Source organism: Pleurodeles waltl, chromosome 6 (genome assembly GCF_031143425.1).
Source record: "Pleurodeles waltl isolate 20211129_DDA chromosome 6, aPleWal1.hap1.20221129, whole genome shotgun sequence".
NCBI lineage: Eukaryota > Metazoa > Chordata > Amphibia > Caudata > Salamandridae > Pleurodeles > Pleurodeles waltl.
In genome coordinates, this window is record NC_090445.1 from 319,543,857 (window position 1) to 319,557,815 (window position 13,959).

Below are 13,959 nucleotides of genomic sequence, written 5' to 3' on the forward strand. Positions count from 1 at the left end.
AGTAAGCATCAATATCTGGCAAAAAGTGTGTGTGTGTGGGGGGGGGTGGTAACCATAACAAAAGGGCACTTTCCTACAATCCTAACTTTGGCCCATGACATCTTCCTAGCTGGGCATCTGGGACAAACAAAAACATGGAACAGGCTTGTCACCTACTTCTATTGGCCAAATATGTCCCAGAAGGTGAAGGAGTTTTGTAACTCCTGTGTCACCTGCCAAGCAAGTGGTAAGGCAGGTGCCCACTCAAAGACCCTCCTCATTCCACTTCCTGCGTTGGAGGTTCCCTTTGAAAGGGTTGGTGTGGACTTTGTGGGTCCACTTGAGACACCCACAGTCTCAGGGAATCAGTACATCCTGGTAGTAGTGGTTTCTTAAATTTATTTTTTATTTCTTTATTTCTTTATTTATGCTTTTCAACACAAGTTAATACAAAAAGCAATTGCACCATCGCACAACATAATTTCCACATAGCTCTCGCAGTCGAATATTGCCTTCCGTGGCATTCACTTATTTTGGCAATTAATACAAAGCATAACAGTCCCATTCAACTTGGACCATCTCCCATCCCTCCCCACACCTTCCCACCTTGGCAAAAAATATATCTCAGCTACCTATCGGCCCCCAGGAACCACAAAACTGTAAGAGCATACGTTTAGAGGTTATTAGTCTTCCCATCTTCAAGCCCCTCTCCCTCCGGTTCACCCGTTTCTTTGCCAATCGGGTATTTTTTATAAACTTCCCAATATTATGCAGGTCTGCTGGTTAGGGGAGGTAGTTCGTTATATGTGTCTGTTTGCATGTTGCAGTACACCATATCCATATGTCACTCTTCTATCGTCGGCACCAGACCCCGATCCCAGCCCATTGCTATGCAACGCTTAGCCAGCAGCAGCCCAATAGCTATCAAACGCCAAACCGACTTCTGTACTCCCCTGCCCCAGCCAAGCAGCACCACAAGTGGCTCACGTTCCAACTGATGCCCTCCTATGTCTTCTAGTTCTGCAAAGACTTGTCCCCAGAACCGCTGAATCCCTGGACAGGGCCATGACATGAAAAAAACCTGCCTGGTATTCCCCACATCTAGGACAAGTGGCCTCCGTATGCAACCCCTATCTATAGAGCTTGGGGGGTGTATAGTATACCCTATTTATGTATTTAAAATGTATCAAGTGTTGTCTGCCATTCAAAGAGACTACGTGGTTCATCGAACAGCAGTATTGCCACTGTTCATCCTTTAACTGCAACCCTAAATCTCTGCCATTCAATTCTGGCCTTTATCAGCTCATGCGCCTTCTGTACCTGCACATAGAGTTTAGACACCAGACGCCGCGGTTGTGCATATTTAATAATCATAGAGAGGGGCTGAATGTCCGGTGGTTCCCGCAACTCCTCACCCAGCAGGGTACCCATTGCATGCCTGGCTCTTTAAAACTGATATTGCAGAAGCGGAGCCGTCTCACCCACCCGCTCTGCTGCCATGTCCCATGTACACATGCCACCCTCTTGGAAAAAATCTCCCAGTGTCGTAATATTTAGCTAACGCATGGCCTCCACCACACTTTTATACATCCCACCCCCCCACCCTTCCTTTGACCAAAGTGACCCTCTCTTAAGCCGACAAGTGTTCCACACGCTCAGGTGGATGTTGCCCAGCTGTGCTTATCCGTCTAGTGCAGGCTACTTACTGTATTGTAGTGGTCAAATAACTAGGTACTTGAAGCTTACACCATAAGACCCCTTGTCGTCGGTTTTGTAGCATACTGTTGGGCGCCACTGCCGACAGCTAGTGCCCCACTAAAACATTCTACACCCCACCAGTATTCATCTCTGGCGCCTTGTCTCCAGCCCTGTGTCACCCTTGTCCAGCGTTCATAGGACATCTCTCCTACTCACTCCTGCGGTTACATAAATTCTATTCACAGCCATCTCGTGAGAGGGTGTCCACTGTTTTGTGTCTTATCCTTTCAGCCATCCTTCGCTTTAGGAATTGGGTAAGGTTTTTGTGGTCTGTAAAGAGGAGCGGCTTGCCATCAACCGTCACTCGAAACCTGTCTGGGTATAACATACGGTATTCCAAACGTAGATCCCGCAGCTGCCGTTTCCCTGCAATAAACTGCCGTCTAGATTTGTGTGAAATCTGGGAAAAGCAAAATCATCATCCCCTCATGCTTAAGGGTTTTGAGTTCTCTAGCTTGTCGCAGGGCTGCATCACGGTCTCTGTAGTTTAGTAATTTGGCTATAATGGGGTATGGTGAGGCAACCGGGGGCAGCCAAGCAGTCAGCAAGCGATTTGCTCTTTCAGCCACAAACAGACTGGAAAACGTGTTGCGGCAGGCGTTCTGTGTAACCCTCCATGTTATCTATAGCAGTAGATTCAGCTACACCCACTATACGTAGGTTATTCCTGCAGGATCTGGCCTCCAAGTCATCCACTTTCGCTTGCAGGGCCAATATCCGTGGCCACCAGCCCATCTTAGCCTGACCGGAGTACATAGTTGACTGGCCGTCCTCCGCCTCTGAAATGCGCCTCCGACTGGTCTAGATGTTCCGCATGCCTATTCAGCTGCTCTGTCATTCTGTCCATTCTGAATGAGCAGGAGTCTATTTTAGTGTCTAGCTGGGTCAGGCTTTGCTGCATGGCTGCTAATATTTGTTTTAGTTCCGGTTCCTCCACCGATAGCATATCCGCTCCTCCAGACGCAACCGCCACCATGCGGTCCCTTGCGGAGCTCTGTGATTTACACTGTTCAAACTGTAGTTTGGCTTGATTTGTGTCCGCCTTCCCATGTTTCGTGCCTTAGTTGACGCACAGGCTACACTCTCCCAAGAGGCATTACTACAGGAGGCCTCCTCCATGCCAATATGTACTGGGTTGCACGCAAAGGCCTCTGTATCCCTACACTAGGAAAGGGCACCCGCCGTCACCAGATATCCGTATTCCCAACCACCACCGCCGCAACTCACCATCTGGGGGTAGATTCCTCACTGCGCAGCTCACTGCCCTGCTGTCTCTGCCTGTAGTTATCCACTGGTCCCCACAGATGCCTGCGGGAACGCCCCAAAACGCTCCACCACTCGACCCGGCTCCAGCGCCGATCACTCCATGCTCTCGCCCCCTCCGGGCCCTTTTCAGCCACAAAGGCTCCTCAGCTCACCTTAGCAAGGAGTGTGCAGAGTCACATGTGCTCAGGTCTCCGTGCAGCACCCAGGGGCCTCCTCATGTCGCCGCCAACTCCAGGCCGCTCTGAACTCTCACCAGTCCGGCCACTTCGATGACCCTCCAAGCCCAGCCTCCTTCTCTCGCCGACGTAGCACTGCACATTTCAGGATAGCCCTTTTCAGGCCACAGCACTGTGCACCAGCGTCATGCCCGTTCTGCTCCTACCCGGTGCCTTGCACTTTGCGGCCGGACCACAGGTAGCACAGGCCTCCTCCAAACTCCCCTCAAGGCCGGCTCACTTCCCGAACCCCTCCTGCCATCAACGCCCAGTCGTCTTCACTTCTACTCTCGCCAGGCAAGGTGGTGTCTCTCTGATCGCTGTGATCTTTCTGCAGTCCCCTGGTCCGGGGCATTACCAGCCCAGGCGCCCTCCCACGCCGCGTCGGTGTCCAGGCCGTTCTGGACTCACACCAGACCCCCTATCTCTGGATCACCTTCACAGCGGTAGCTGACTAAAATTACCGGTTTCAGGACACAATAACCGGCAGCAGCTTGGGTTATTAGGGGTCGTAATTCAGTACGAGCACAGGATTGAAGCACGGAATTTGAAGGTGGCCGGCGGAGCTCTGTTAAAGTGCGGCCATCTTGCAGCCGGGCAAGCTCCACCCCGGTAGTAGGGGATCATGCTACCAGATACCCTGAAGCAATTCCCCTTAGGTCTACTACAGCTCCTGCAGTAGCCAAGGCCCTGATTGATATTTTTATCAGAGTGGGGTTTCCTAAGGAGGTGGTTTCTGACAGAGATACAAACTTCATTTCAGTTTACCTAAAGCACATGTGGAATGAGTGTGGGATGATTTATAAGTTCACCATACCATCCACAAACTTGTTGAGATATTCAACAAGACATTGAAGCGCATGATGATGAGGCTCCCTGAAAACGCAAAAGGAGAAGGGATGTCCCTCCTGCCATGCTTGCTTTTCGCTTTACAGAGAGGTGCCTGCAAAGGGAGTAGGGTTTTCCCCTATTTGAACTTCTGTTTGGCCACCCTGTAAGGAGACCACTTGCACTTGTAAAAGAAGGCTGGGAGAGACCTCTCCATGAGGCTAAACAAGATGTGGTGGACCATGTGCTTGGCCTCTGCTCAGGGATGGCTGAGTACATGAAAAAGGCATCCAAAAACCTTGAGGTGAGCCAACACCTCCAGAAGCAGTGGTATGACCAAAAGGCTGCACTGATAGAACTCAAACCAGGGCAGAAGGTATGAGTTCTGGAGCCTGTGTCTCCTAGGACACTTCAGGACCTATGGAGTGGCCCTCACTCTATCCTAGAGAAAGAGTGAGGTCACCTACTTGGTAGTCCTGGGCACCAGAAGAACACCCAAAAGGGTGAGCCATGTAAACTGCCTAAAGCTTTATTATAACAGGGCAGATGTAACCATGCTGATGGTTACTGATGAGTAGTAGAAAACAGAGAATGAACCTCTACCTTAATGTGGGTCAGTTGATGGCATTGTCTACTCAGGCACCATCACTGCCAAACAGCAAGCTGACTGTAGGCAAGTCCTACAGCAGTTTGCTGGACTCTCCTTTTGACCCCTGGCCAGATTTGCCTTTGTACCCATGATGTGGACACAGGAGACAGTTTACCTGGCAAAACCAAAATATACAGACAGTCTGACCAAGTCAAAGAGAGTATCAAAGTGAAAGTCCACAAGATGCTGAATTTAGGCGTTATTGAGCCCTCTGACAACACCTGGGCTAGCCCAGTGGTCTTAGTCCCCAAACTTCATTCCAAAGATGGCAAAAGAGAGATGAGGTTTTGTGTTGACTATAGGGGTCTCATTTCTGTCAGCAAGACAGATGCCCACCCTATACCAAGAGCAGATGAACTAATTGACAAATTAGTTGCTGCCAAATTCCTTAGTACCTTCGACTTGACTGCTGGGTAATGGCAAATTAGGATGGCACCTGGAGCAAAAGAGAAGACAGCATTCTCCACACCTGATGGGCATTATCAGTTTACTTCTATGATCTTTGGTCTAAAGAATGCCTCTGCCACCTTCCAAAGTTTGGTGAATCAAGTCCTTGCTGGCTTGGAGTCTTTCAGCATAGCATATCTAGATGATATTGGTGCCTTTAGCGCCTTCTGGCAGGATCACCTGATCCACCTGGGGAAGGTTGGGCCAAGTGCAACGCTAACAGCCCAAGATCCAGAAAATTCGGGACTGGGAAGCTCCAACAACCCAGACTTGAGTCAGGGCATTCCTTGGCTAGAGTGGTTATTATAGGAGGTTTATGAAGGGGTATGGTTCTATTGTGACGCCCTCACAGAATTGACCTCAAAGAAAATGCCCAGAAAGGTAAACTGGACTCTTGACTGTCAAAAGGTCTTTGACACCTTGAAGAAGGCAATGTGCTCAGCACCAGTTCTCAAAGCTCCAGATTATTCGAAGCAGTTCATTGTGCAGACAGATGCCACTGTACATGGGATAGGAGCAGTCCTGTCCCAAACCAATGATGATGGCCTTGACCAACCTGTTGCTTTCATCAGCAGGAGGTTACTCCCCAGGGAGCAGAATTGGAGTGCCATTGAGAGGTAGGCCTTTGCTGTGATTTGGTCACTGAAAAAGCTGAGACCATACTTGTTTGGTACTCACTTTATTGTTCAAACTGACAACAGACCTCTCAGATGGCTGATTCAATTAAAAGTTGAAAACCCTAAACTTTTGAGGTGGTCCATCTCGCTACAGGAAATTTACTTTTCAGTGTAACACAAACCTGGGACTGCCCCTACCAACGCAGATGGCTTTCCAGGTTCTTCCCCTTAGACAATGAAGCCTTTCTTGGGAAATGTTAGTGTCATCCACTCGTTTGGGAGGGGGTTGTGTAGGAAAGTGCCCCTTTTAGCATGGTTACCCCCCCCACCCAGCCCCTCCCCCACACACACGCACTTTTTGCCTGATATTTATGCTGGCTTGCCTGATAGTGTGCTGGGATCCTGCTAATCAGGCCCCAGCACCAGTGTTCTTTCCCAAACCTTTACCATTGCCTCCACAAATGGCACACCCCTGGCACAAAGTTAAGTCCCTTGTAAACAGTTACCAAGGACCCTGTGGCCAGGGAAGGTCCCCAAGGTCTTCAGCATAGATTATGCCACCCTAGGGGACCCCTCACCAAGCACATGCACACTGCCTTTGAAGCTTGTGCATGCTGGTGGGGAGAAAAAGATAAGGTCGACATGCCTGTGGCATAGGTAAGTCACCCTTCTAGCAGGTTTTACAGCCCTAAGGCAGGATGCACTACACCACCGGTGAGAGCATAGCTGCATGAGCAATATGCCCCTAGAGTGTCTAAGTTCGTTCTTAGACATTGTGAGTGCAGTGTGGCCATATAAAGTATATAGGCTGAGAGTATGTCATTACGAACTCCACTGCTCCATAATGGCTTCACTGAAGTCTGGGTAGTTTGGTGTCAAACTTCCCAGCACAATAAACCCACACTAATGCCATCTTAGAGATGCCCCCTGCATTTTAGCCAAGCCTTTAGTGCAGGATTGACCAGTCTGTGCCAGCCTGCCACTTCCAGATGTTTCTAACCACATGGTGTGAGACCCTTTGTGCTCTCTGTGGCCAGAAACAAAGCCTGCTCTGGGTGGAGGTGCTTCACACCTCCACCCTACAGGAACTATAATACCTGGTGGTGACCCTCAAAGGCTCAGGCCTCTTGTTACAGTGCCCCCAGGGCATGTCAGCTAGTGGAGATGCCTCCCCCCCACCCGAACATAGCCCCACTTTTGTCGGCAAGTCTGGCAGGAAAATTAGGTAAAACAAGGAGGAGTGACCACTTCAGCTGGGATTTCCCCTAAGATGTCCAGAGCTGAAGTGACCCCTCCTTGCAAAGACTTCCATCTTGGCTTGGAGGACAGGGACCAATAGGGTTAGGTCTGTGTCCCTCTCGCCAAAGGGAGTAGACACCGGAAGGGTGTAGTCACCCTCAGGGACAGTAGCTATTGGCTTCTGCCCTCTGACCCCTTTAACACCCCTAAATCCAGGATTTAAGGGCTCCCCTGAACCTAGTTCATCAGATTCCTGGCGACCTCAAGAAGAAGCAAGTGAAAAGGACTTCTAAGCTAACCACAAAGCAGAGAAGCCAGAAGCCAGCGACTGACTTCGCCCCATTCCTACAGGCTTGTATCCAGCTTCTGAAGCCCTGTAACCAGAAGGTGACACATCCTGCAGGACTAGTGGCCTCTTAAAAACCTCAAAAGAACTGTCTGCATCCGAGAGGACCAAGAACTCCTGTGGACAGCACTCCTGTCCAGAAGTAAACTCTAACAAAGGACTCCAGAACTTCCCCAGATCCGCAAGTCCTGCCCACTCTGCACCTGAGCCCTACCCCCCCCCTCCCAACGGCCAGTGTCGATGTGGCCCAACCGACTAGAGCTGGTCCCCAGGTGATTCCAACTTAGTGTCCACCCTGGGTTGACCCCTCCTTTCCTACACAATGACGCCTGCACCTTGAATCCAGAGGACCCCCCCTGACCGTGACAGAACCGGACGAAGATTCCTGGTGTGAAAAGTTATCTCTGCACCCGCAGCTCCCTGGCTTTGGGGAATCCGACCTTCAGTCCAGCAAAGTCCAGCAGACGGCACTCCTCCTTGTCCAGCCTTTGGTTTCCCAGAACCGACCCCCTGGACTTCACCTGCAGCATCTTTGTGACCCCCTGAGTCATCTCGCTATAAGATAGCATTGGGAGCTGGATAGTGTGTTTGCACCCTGCACTGGCCACCCCTACGCTGATGAGTGTGTGTGTGTTTGGTGCTGACCTGTGGCACCCCTGATGCTCCTTTAATCCCCCAGGTCTGCCCTCCGAAGACGCTGGTACTTACCTGAAAGCAGGCCTGATTCAGAGTGTCCCTAGTCTCCATAGGAGTCCATGTTAAATTAACCTCAACTTTGACCACTGAACCCGCGTTGCTGGTGGTGGGTGTTTGGGGTTAACTTGAACTCTAACCTTTTGGACATCCTAACCCCTGGAGACTGGAAGTGTAAGTCTTGTACTTATCTCAAAACTGTGTTAACTTTTCTTCCCTCCCCGCCACCCCCAGAACTGTCTTTGAAAACTGCTCTGTCGACTTTTGAAACAGAATATTGCTATTTATTCGAAAACTGTGTAACTTGCCAATTTGAAACAAAGTGGTATTGATACATATGTTGGATACTTACTTGCAAATGTGCTTACCTGCAACTTGAATCTTGTGGTTCTAGAAATAAAGTAACAAAATATATTTTTGGTATATAAAAACCATTGGCCTTGAGTTAGTCATTGAGTGTGTGCTTCATTTATTGCCTGTGTTTGTACAGCAAATGCTTTGCACTACCCTTGGATAAGCCTAACTGCTCGACCACACTACCACAAAAGAGAGCATTAGTATTATCTATTTTAGCCTCTGTGAAACCTCTGGGGAACCCCTGGACTCTGTGCACACTGTATCTCATTTTGATATAGTATGTGCAGAGCCAGCTTCCTACAATCCTTAACAGAGGAGACACTGCAGCCCTCCATCTCCTCTACTTCTCAACAGTATTTGATATAGTCTCACACCTCATCCTCATCGGACGCCTGCAAAAGATTGGCATGCAAGGACCTGCTCGCTGGTTGATCTGCTCCTTCCTAATGGTTAGAACACAAGCTGTCAGCCTTGCACCTCAATCCTCGGAAGCATGCAAACTCATCTGCAGAGTGCCTTGAGGTTCATCGCTCTGCTCCAAACTCTTTAACTCATAACTGAGCCTTCTGGCCAAAATCCTCCACACACACAACATCAACATCCTCTTCTATATCAACGACATGCAACTCACACTCTCCCTCTCGGACAAGCCCACCAACACAAGAAACAACTTCAACATCTTCATGACCAAAGTCACTAACTAGAGGAAAGCCATCTGTCTCAAGCTCAATACAGATAAGACAGGAGCATTGATCTTTGGCAGGAGCATCTCGTCATGGGACTCTTAACTGGTGGCTGGCCAAATTCAGACCCACACCAAGCACCCACGCCAGGAACCTCAGAATCATCATCATCATCAGCATCATCATCAACAGCAGACTAGAAGTGACCGCACAAGTCATCATCCTCACTGAAGATTTGAGAAAGATCTTCAAATGTCTCCCAAGCAGCACCAGTAAACCACCAGTAATACCATAGTCACCAGGAAGCTGGATTAGAGGAACACCCTATACGCCAAGATCACAAACAACTCCACAGAAGACTACAAACTATCCAGAACTTAGTAGCCAGACTGATCCTCATTCTCCCACACACAACTGCTGTCACACCACACCTCAGGAACCTCCACTGTCTCCCAATACACCAACAAGCTTATTTCAATCCCCACACATTCAAGGAACTACATACCTTCGACCCCTCCTACCTGAACGGGTGCATTTCCTTCCACCAACCTACCAGACACCTCAATCTGTAGGACTCCTACTCACACACAATCCCATGCATACACAAAACCAGATCAGGAGGACGGACTTTCATCACTCCTAAAGCGTGAAAAGACCTCCCACATCACTTCAGAGCCTCGACCTCTCTTCTTGAATTCCACAAGAAGCTGGACGCCTGGTTTTTCAATTAACCAACCTATGCTAGGTAGGGCTACGCACACATTCCTACTCAACAACAGGATACCCTACTAGGTTATAGTGCGCTCTACAACTACACATATCATAGCATAGAATAGCATAGCATATGACAAGAAATCCATTAATTGCATAGCTGTGTGAAACAAGTGTTCTGGTTCGTTATTGCTCTGCCTGAGATTTAATGTATTGTTTCTCATGTAACTGTCGATAACAATGTTAAGCAAAAATAAATAAAAAACTAGGTTGTCTTCTGATTTGATCACAGTGGTCCCCTCAATCAGGCATGGTAGTCACCGGTGATTCTGCCTCATCTCTGTAGCCCACAGAAGGCAGTCTTTTGTCTCCCTTACAATGACAGTGATTCTGGTGGTGTTTCTTGCTTTTTATTTTGACTGATGTTTCATTCATGCTTCCAGCAGGTCCCAAATTATGAGTGTAAGTGTGCATCTATAGAGGCACTGTAGCTGTGCACCATGGATGTGAGAGCCCTGTTTCTGGAGAAGAGATTGATCCTGTTGGACACCCTATGCGTGAATCCATCGGAAGTTGATAATGATGCCCTACATGACTTGGTGGAGATCGCATTGCCTCTAGAAGACAAGTACCAGGAGTTAAATGCTGTAGGCATTATTCTAACTAATGCCATTGGAGAGGTGAGCTATCTCAGCAGGACAAAGGCAAGTGACAAGCAGAACCTGATGTGAGTGCCAGGAGGCTGTTAATCAATAGGTCCACAAAGGTCACACCATGCATTTCTGCTATAGGTATATTCCTCAACAATCCTCTTAGGCCTGTAACTGATTCCTCAATCTCACCTCATAAATCTTAGCTTTGGACGGAAGTCTCACCTGGGTAGTGGGGTTTAGAGATGAAATCAAGCATGTGATCATCTCAGAGGTTTTTAAAAAATGTTTTTAATGACAAAAATCCCCTTTTAGATGACCCCAGTCACTTTAAGTAGCTTTTCACGGAAAGTAAATGGACCTGACACTGTATATCTATTCCATTCTGAATGTTTCAAGAAGTGTGGTTAAGAGTACAAAAAGACATCATTTTCTACTGGCGTGGGTGTGCATCATGCTTCAAAAAAAATGGTCCCCACCATTTTCACCTATAATTTGTTCTGTTTTGCACAAAGTGGTACAGAAACCACCAGATTAAAATTGTTTCTCCTTGTCTCTTGTTCATTTTTCTTATTCACCTCTTTCCTCCACATATCCATCTATGACTTCTCACCTCTCTCTTACCTTACTATCCAACTTCCAGCCCAATCTCTACCTGCGAAAGATCTCAACGGCCTTCAACATCTTGGAGAAGTATGGGCGGAACTTGTTGAACCCGCAGAAGCCCAAGTACTGGCGCTCTGTGAAATTTAACAACCCGGTCTTTAAGACCACAGTGGATGCCATGAAGGTGAGTTGGGAGCAGGATGACATGCACCAAAAGTCAAAAAGAGATAAAGAGTATTTAGCTGTTGATATTTCCAGAGCATAGAGCAGGCCCTAGAATACAGTTGAAGCATTAGATGCAAAACATTCTAGCTATCCATTGGGATAATTCTGTTGGAGGAAATAGCATTGCTGTAGATGTCAGTGGTGACTCCCAAGAAACAGCCTGTCCTATGTTGGCAGATTATGAATCATAGTCCGTATTTTTGTTTCTCTTGAATTATTTAGGTTTCTTGTCTCCCACAGACAGTCCTTTATAAAAATATACAATATGGGGCATCAAAAGGGGAACGGGAAGGGGGAGGGGGATAGAGAAAGTGTAAGAAAACTACAGGAGAGAGGCCTCCAAGAATTGAGATACTTAGAATGAATATGACAAGATAGGAGAGAGAAGTAATCCATTTCTTACAGACCACTGGCTACTAGGTATGTGCGTGTTGTATTTTGTTTTTGGAGTTGCTTGCATCGTTTTGTGGCACTATGTGCAGGGGAAGGTGTGTTTTATGACGATGTCTCAGTTAACAAGAAATGGGCACAAAAGCTATGTTTTTTGGAGGAAAAAACGAGTTTATATTTATTTGGGGCCTACATTTTATTATCTAAGAGAACATCATTTATGTTATGCGGGGATGTGACCATTGCCGCCTCTACGCAGCCCCTGCCTTTAATACACACTTAACCACCCTTTCCCATGTAACTTTTGATGTTATCAAATATTTCATTGCTTCTAGCATTCTTGCTTCTTCAAGCTCACTTTGGGGAGCGAAGTGTAAATATATTGCCTCTGTGACGTTGTTCTTCTATGTTGCGGCTAAACTTGAATTTCAAAATCTCGATCACTGTCATTACAAAAGTGTTAGGTTTTTGGAAATCATTGCCTTTCTTTCATTAGTATTTACTTTGTCATGCCAAATCCATGCATCCACCCACCAGTTTGCTTTTCTTTTTTTTTTTTTTTTTTAAACCCAGTTGATATTTGACCTGGAATCAGGCCAATCATTGTTCAGCAAACTCTCACAGATATGCATAAAGTAATGCACTGTTACTGAACAAACAAAAAAGCCTGATTAAATATGTGTGACGGATAAAAGCAGCCAGGTCACGCTCTAGCTTTGGAGTAGAAGTGTCTGACACCGGTTCCATGTGAACTAGATCCATTCCAGATTAGATTCAGCCCTCTTGGACTTACCAACACCCCAACATTAGCATGTTAGAGGGCTCGAATGGGACCTCGATAGAATCATTTTTGTTATTTCAGATAATCAGGACTCCAGTCAGTTCTTTCTCACTGGACGAGCCATGCCAGTCAGAATACAAAATATATTTCACTCTTCAAGAAGATGTTGGTGCCTCAAACTAGACTAGTCAGTTGTGGCACCTCTCGTTAGAAGAATGCAGATGCCACTGAGCTAACAAATTATATCTGAACTCAACCTTCCATATTGGCAACAGGGATCTAGATCAACATAGTCCTTTGCTTTCACTATTCTCTCTTGTCTGAGATTGTACAGATGTGTCTTTCCAGTTTCCACTGTGTTAAAAGCCCATAGCTGGACCTGTTTCAGAAACGAGAGAACTCATCCTGCTGGATGTGGGGCAGCTAGTACTGGACCAAGTCACAGCATTTGATAAAAGTAACGGTACAGTTCTTCTTGAGTATCTAAGGAGGAGGATAATCCTCTGCTCCTTTTTGTTCTGCTTAAAAATTGTGACACTTTACTAGTGCAGACCGCACAGTGATGGATGAAGGATTGATGTCAGGCATGCCTGAGCCACCTTACAGATGAAGCAGTCAGAGCCATGTCATTTCAGGACCTACACCAAGGGAGTGGTTGAAGTTATTTAGACCACCACTTCCAAGCTGGAAATAGAATACATGTCGCAAATGTTAACAAACAATTTTTTGACCATCGCAACGCTCCAAACTCTACTGTTGTATACCCTGAGTTCTCTTTATTCTGCCCCTTTGCATGCTAACATAAGTTGTGTTGCCATGCCATGTAACTTGTTTCATCAAATAATTCTGTATATGAGAATGATATATGATCCCCAGCTAGCTGACCATGGCATAGATTACTTTGTAGTTTGCTATCCAGCAGACGTTTTAAATTAAGTTTTTTTTCCTGACATTTTGAAATTTGCCTATTCCCCAGAAGATTGGAGTGCAATATCTGTTCAAGCTTGGTTTACAAGTAATCAACTTTTGCACACAGAATACACAGCAGAAAGCCAACAGGATTGAATTTAAGTACAAACTGCTTAGCACTGTGCATCATAAACTAACACTGCGTTTCATAAATAGACTATGTGCAGATTGACTATTTGAAATTGCAGTGAATAGTGTATTGTTGTTGAGCAATATGTTTCATGTTTTAATGTCGTGATTACATCTGTTTATATTTTGATATTCTATTTATGTGCTCTGACGGTTATCAGTGTGCCTGCTGGCAATTTTAAAAAAAAATAACTCTCACTAGAGGAGTTTCTAGTGATTGTGAATAATTCAAAGATTACCAAGTATCAATTTCTTACTTTTTAAATTTGGCCGTGTTTGTCTAATAAATACTAGGCAATGAGAATTCAGATCCAGTGTCTTTCCCCTTAAGGTATTTTCCAAAACCTGTCCCTTCGAATTGCTTCTCTGAATTGATAGCATTCTGCATGTTCCTACAAGGCAGCGCGTGAGATCCTGCATC

At 46.7% G+C, this 13,959-nt stretch overlaps 1 protein-coding gene across 8 annotated transcripts in view; it reads left to right on the forward strand.

Annotated features, from left to right (window-relative positions):
* The window catches only part of RNF31 (ring finger protein 31), a 274,072-nt gene that overhangs the window by 32,098 nt on the left and 228,015 nt on the right, over positions 1-13,959 (forward strand). For 5 of the 8 annotated variants that reach the window (XM_069238140.1, XM_069238139.1, XM_069238138.1 and 2 more), the window contains exons 2-3: positions 10,235-10,468; positions 11,082-11,228. In XM_069238140.1, the coding sequence (XP_069094241.1) occupies positions 10,289-10,468; positions 11,082-11,228 (327 nt within the window). In that variant the 5' untranslated portion in view covers positions 10,235-10,288. Of the gene's footprint in view, positions 1-10,231; positions 10,469-11,081; positions 11,229-13,959 lie in introns of all 8 variants that reach the window. The other 3 variants (XM_069238137.1, XM_069238136.1, XM_069238134.1) reach the window with 1 other exon arrangement.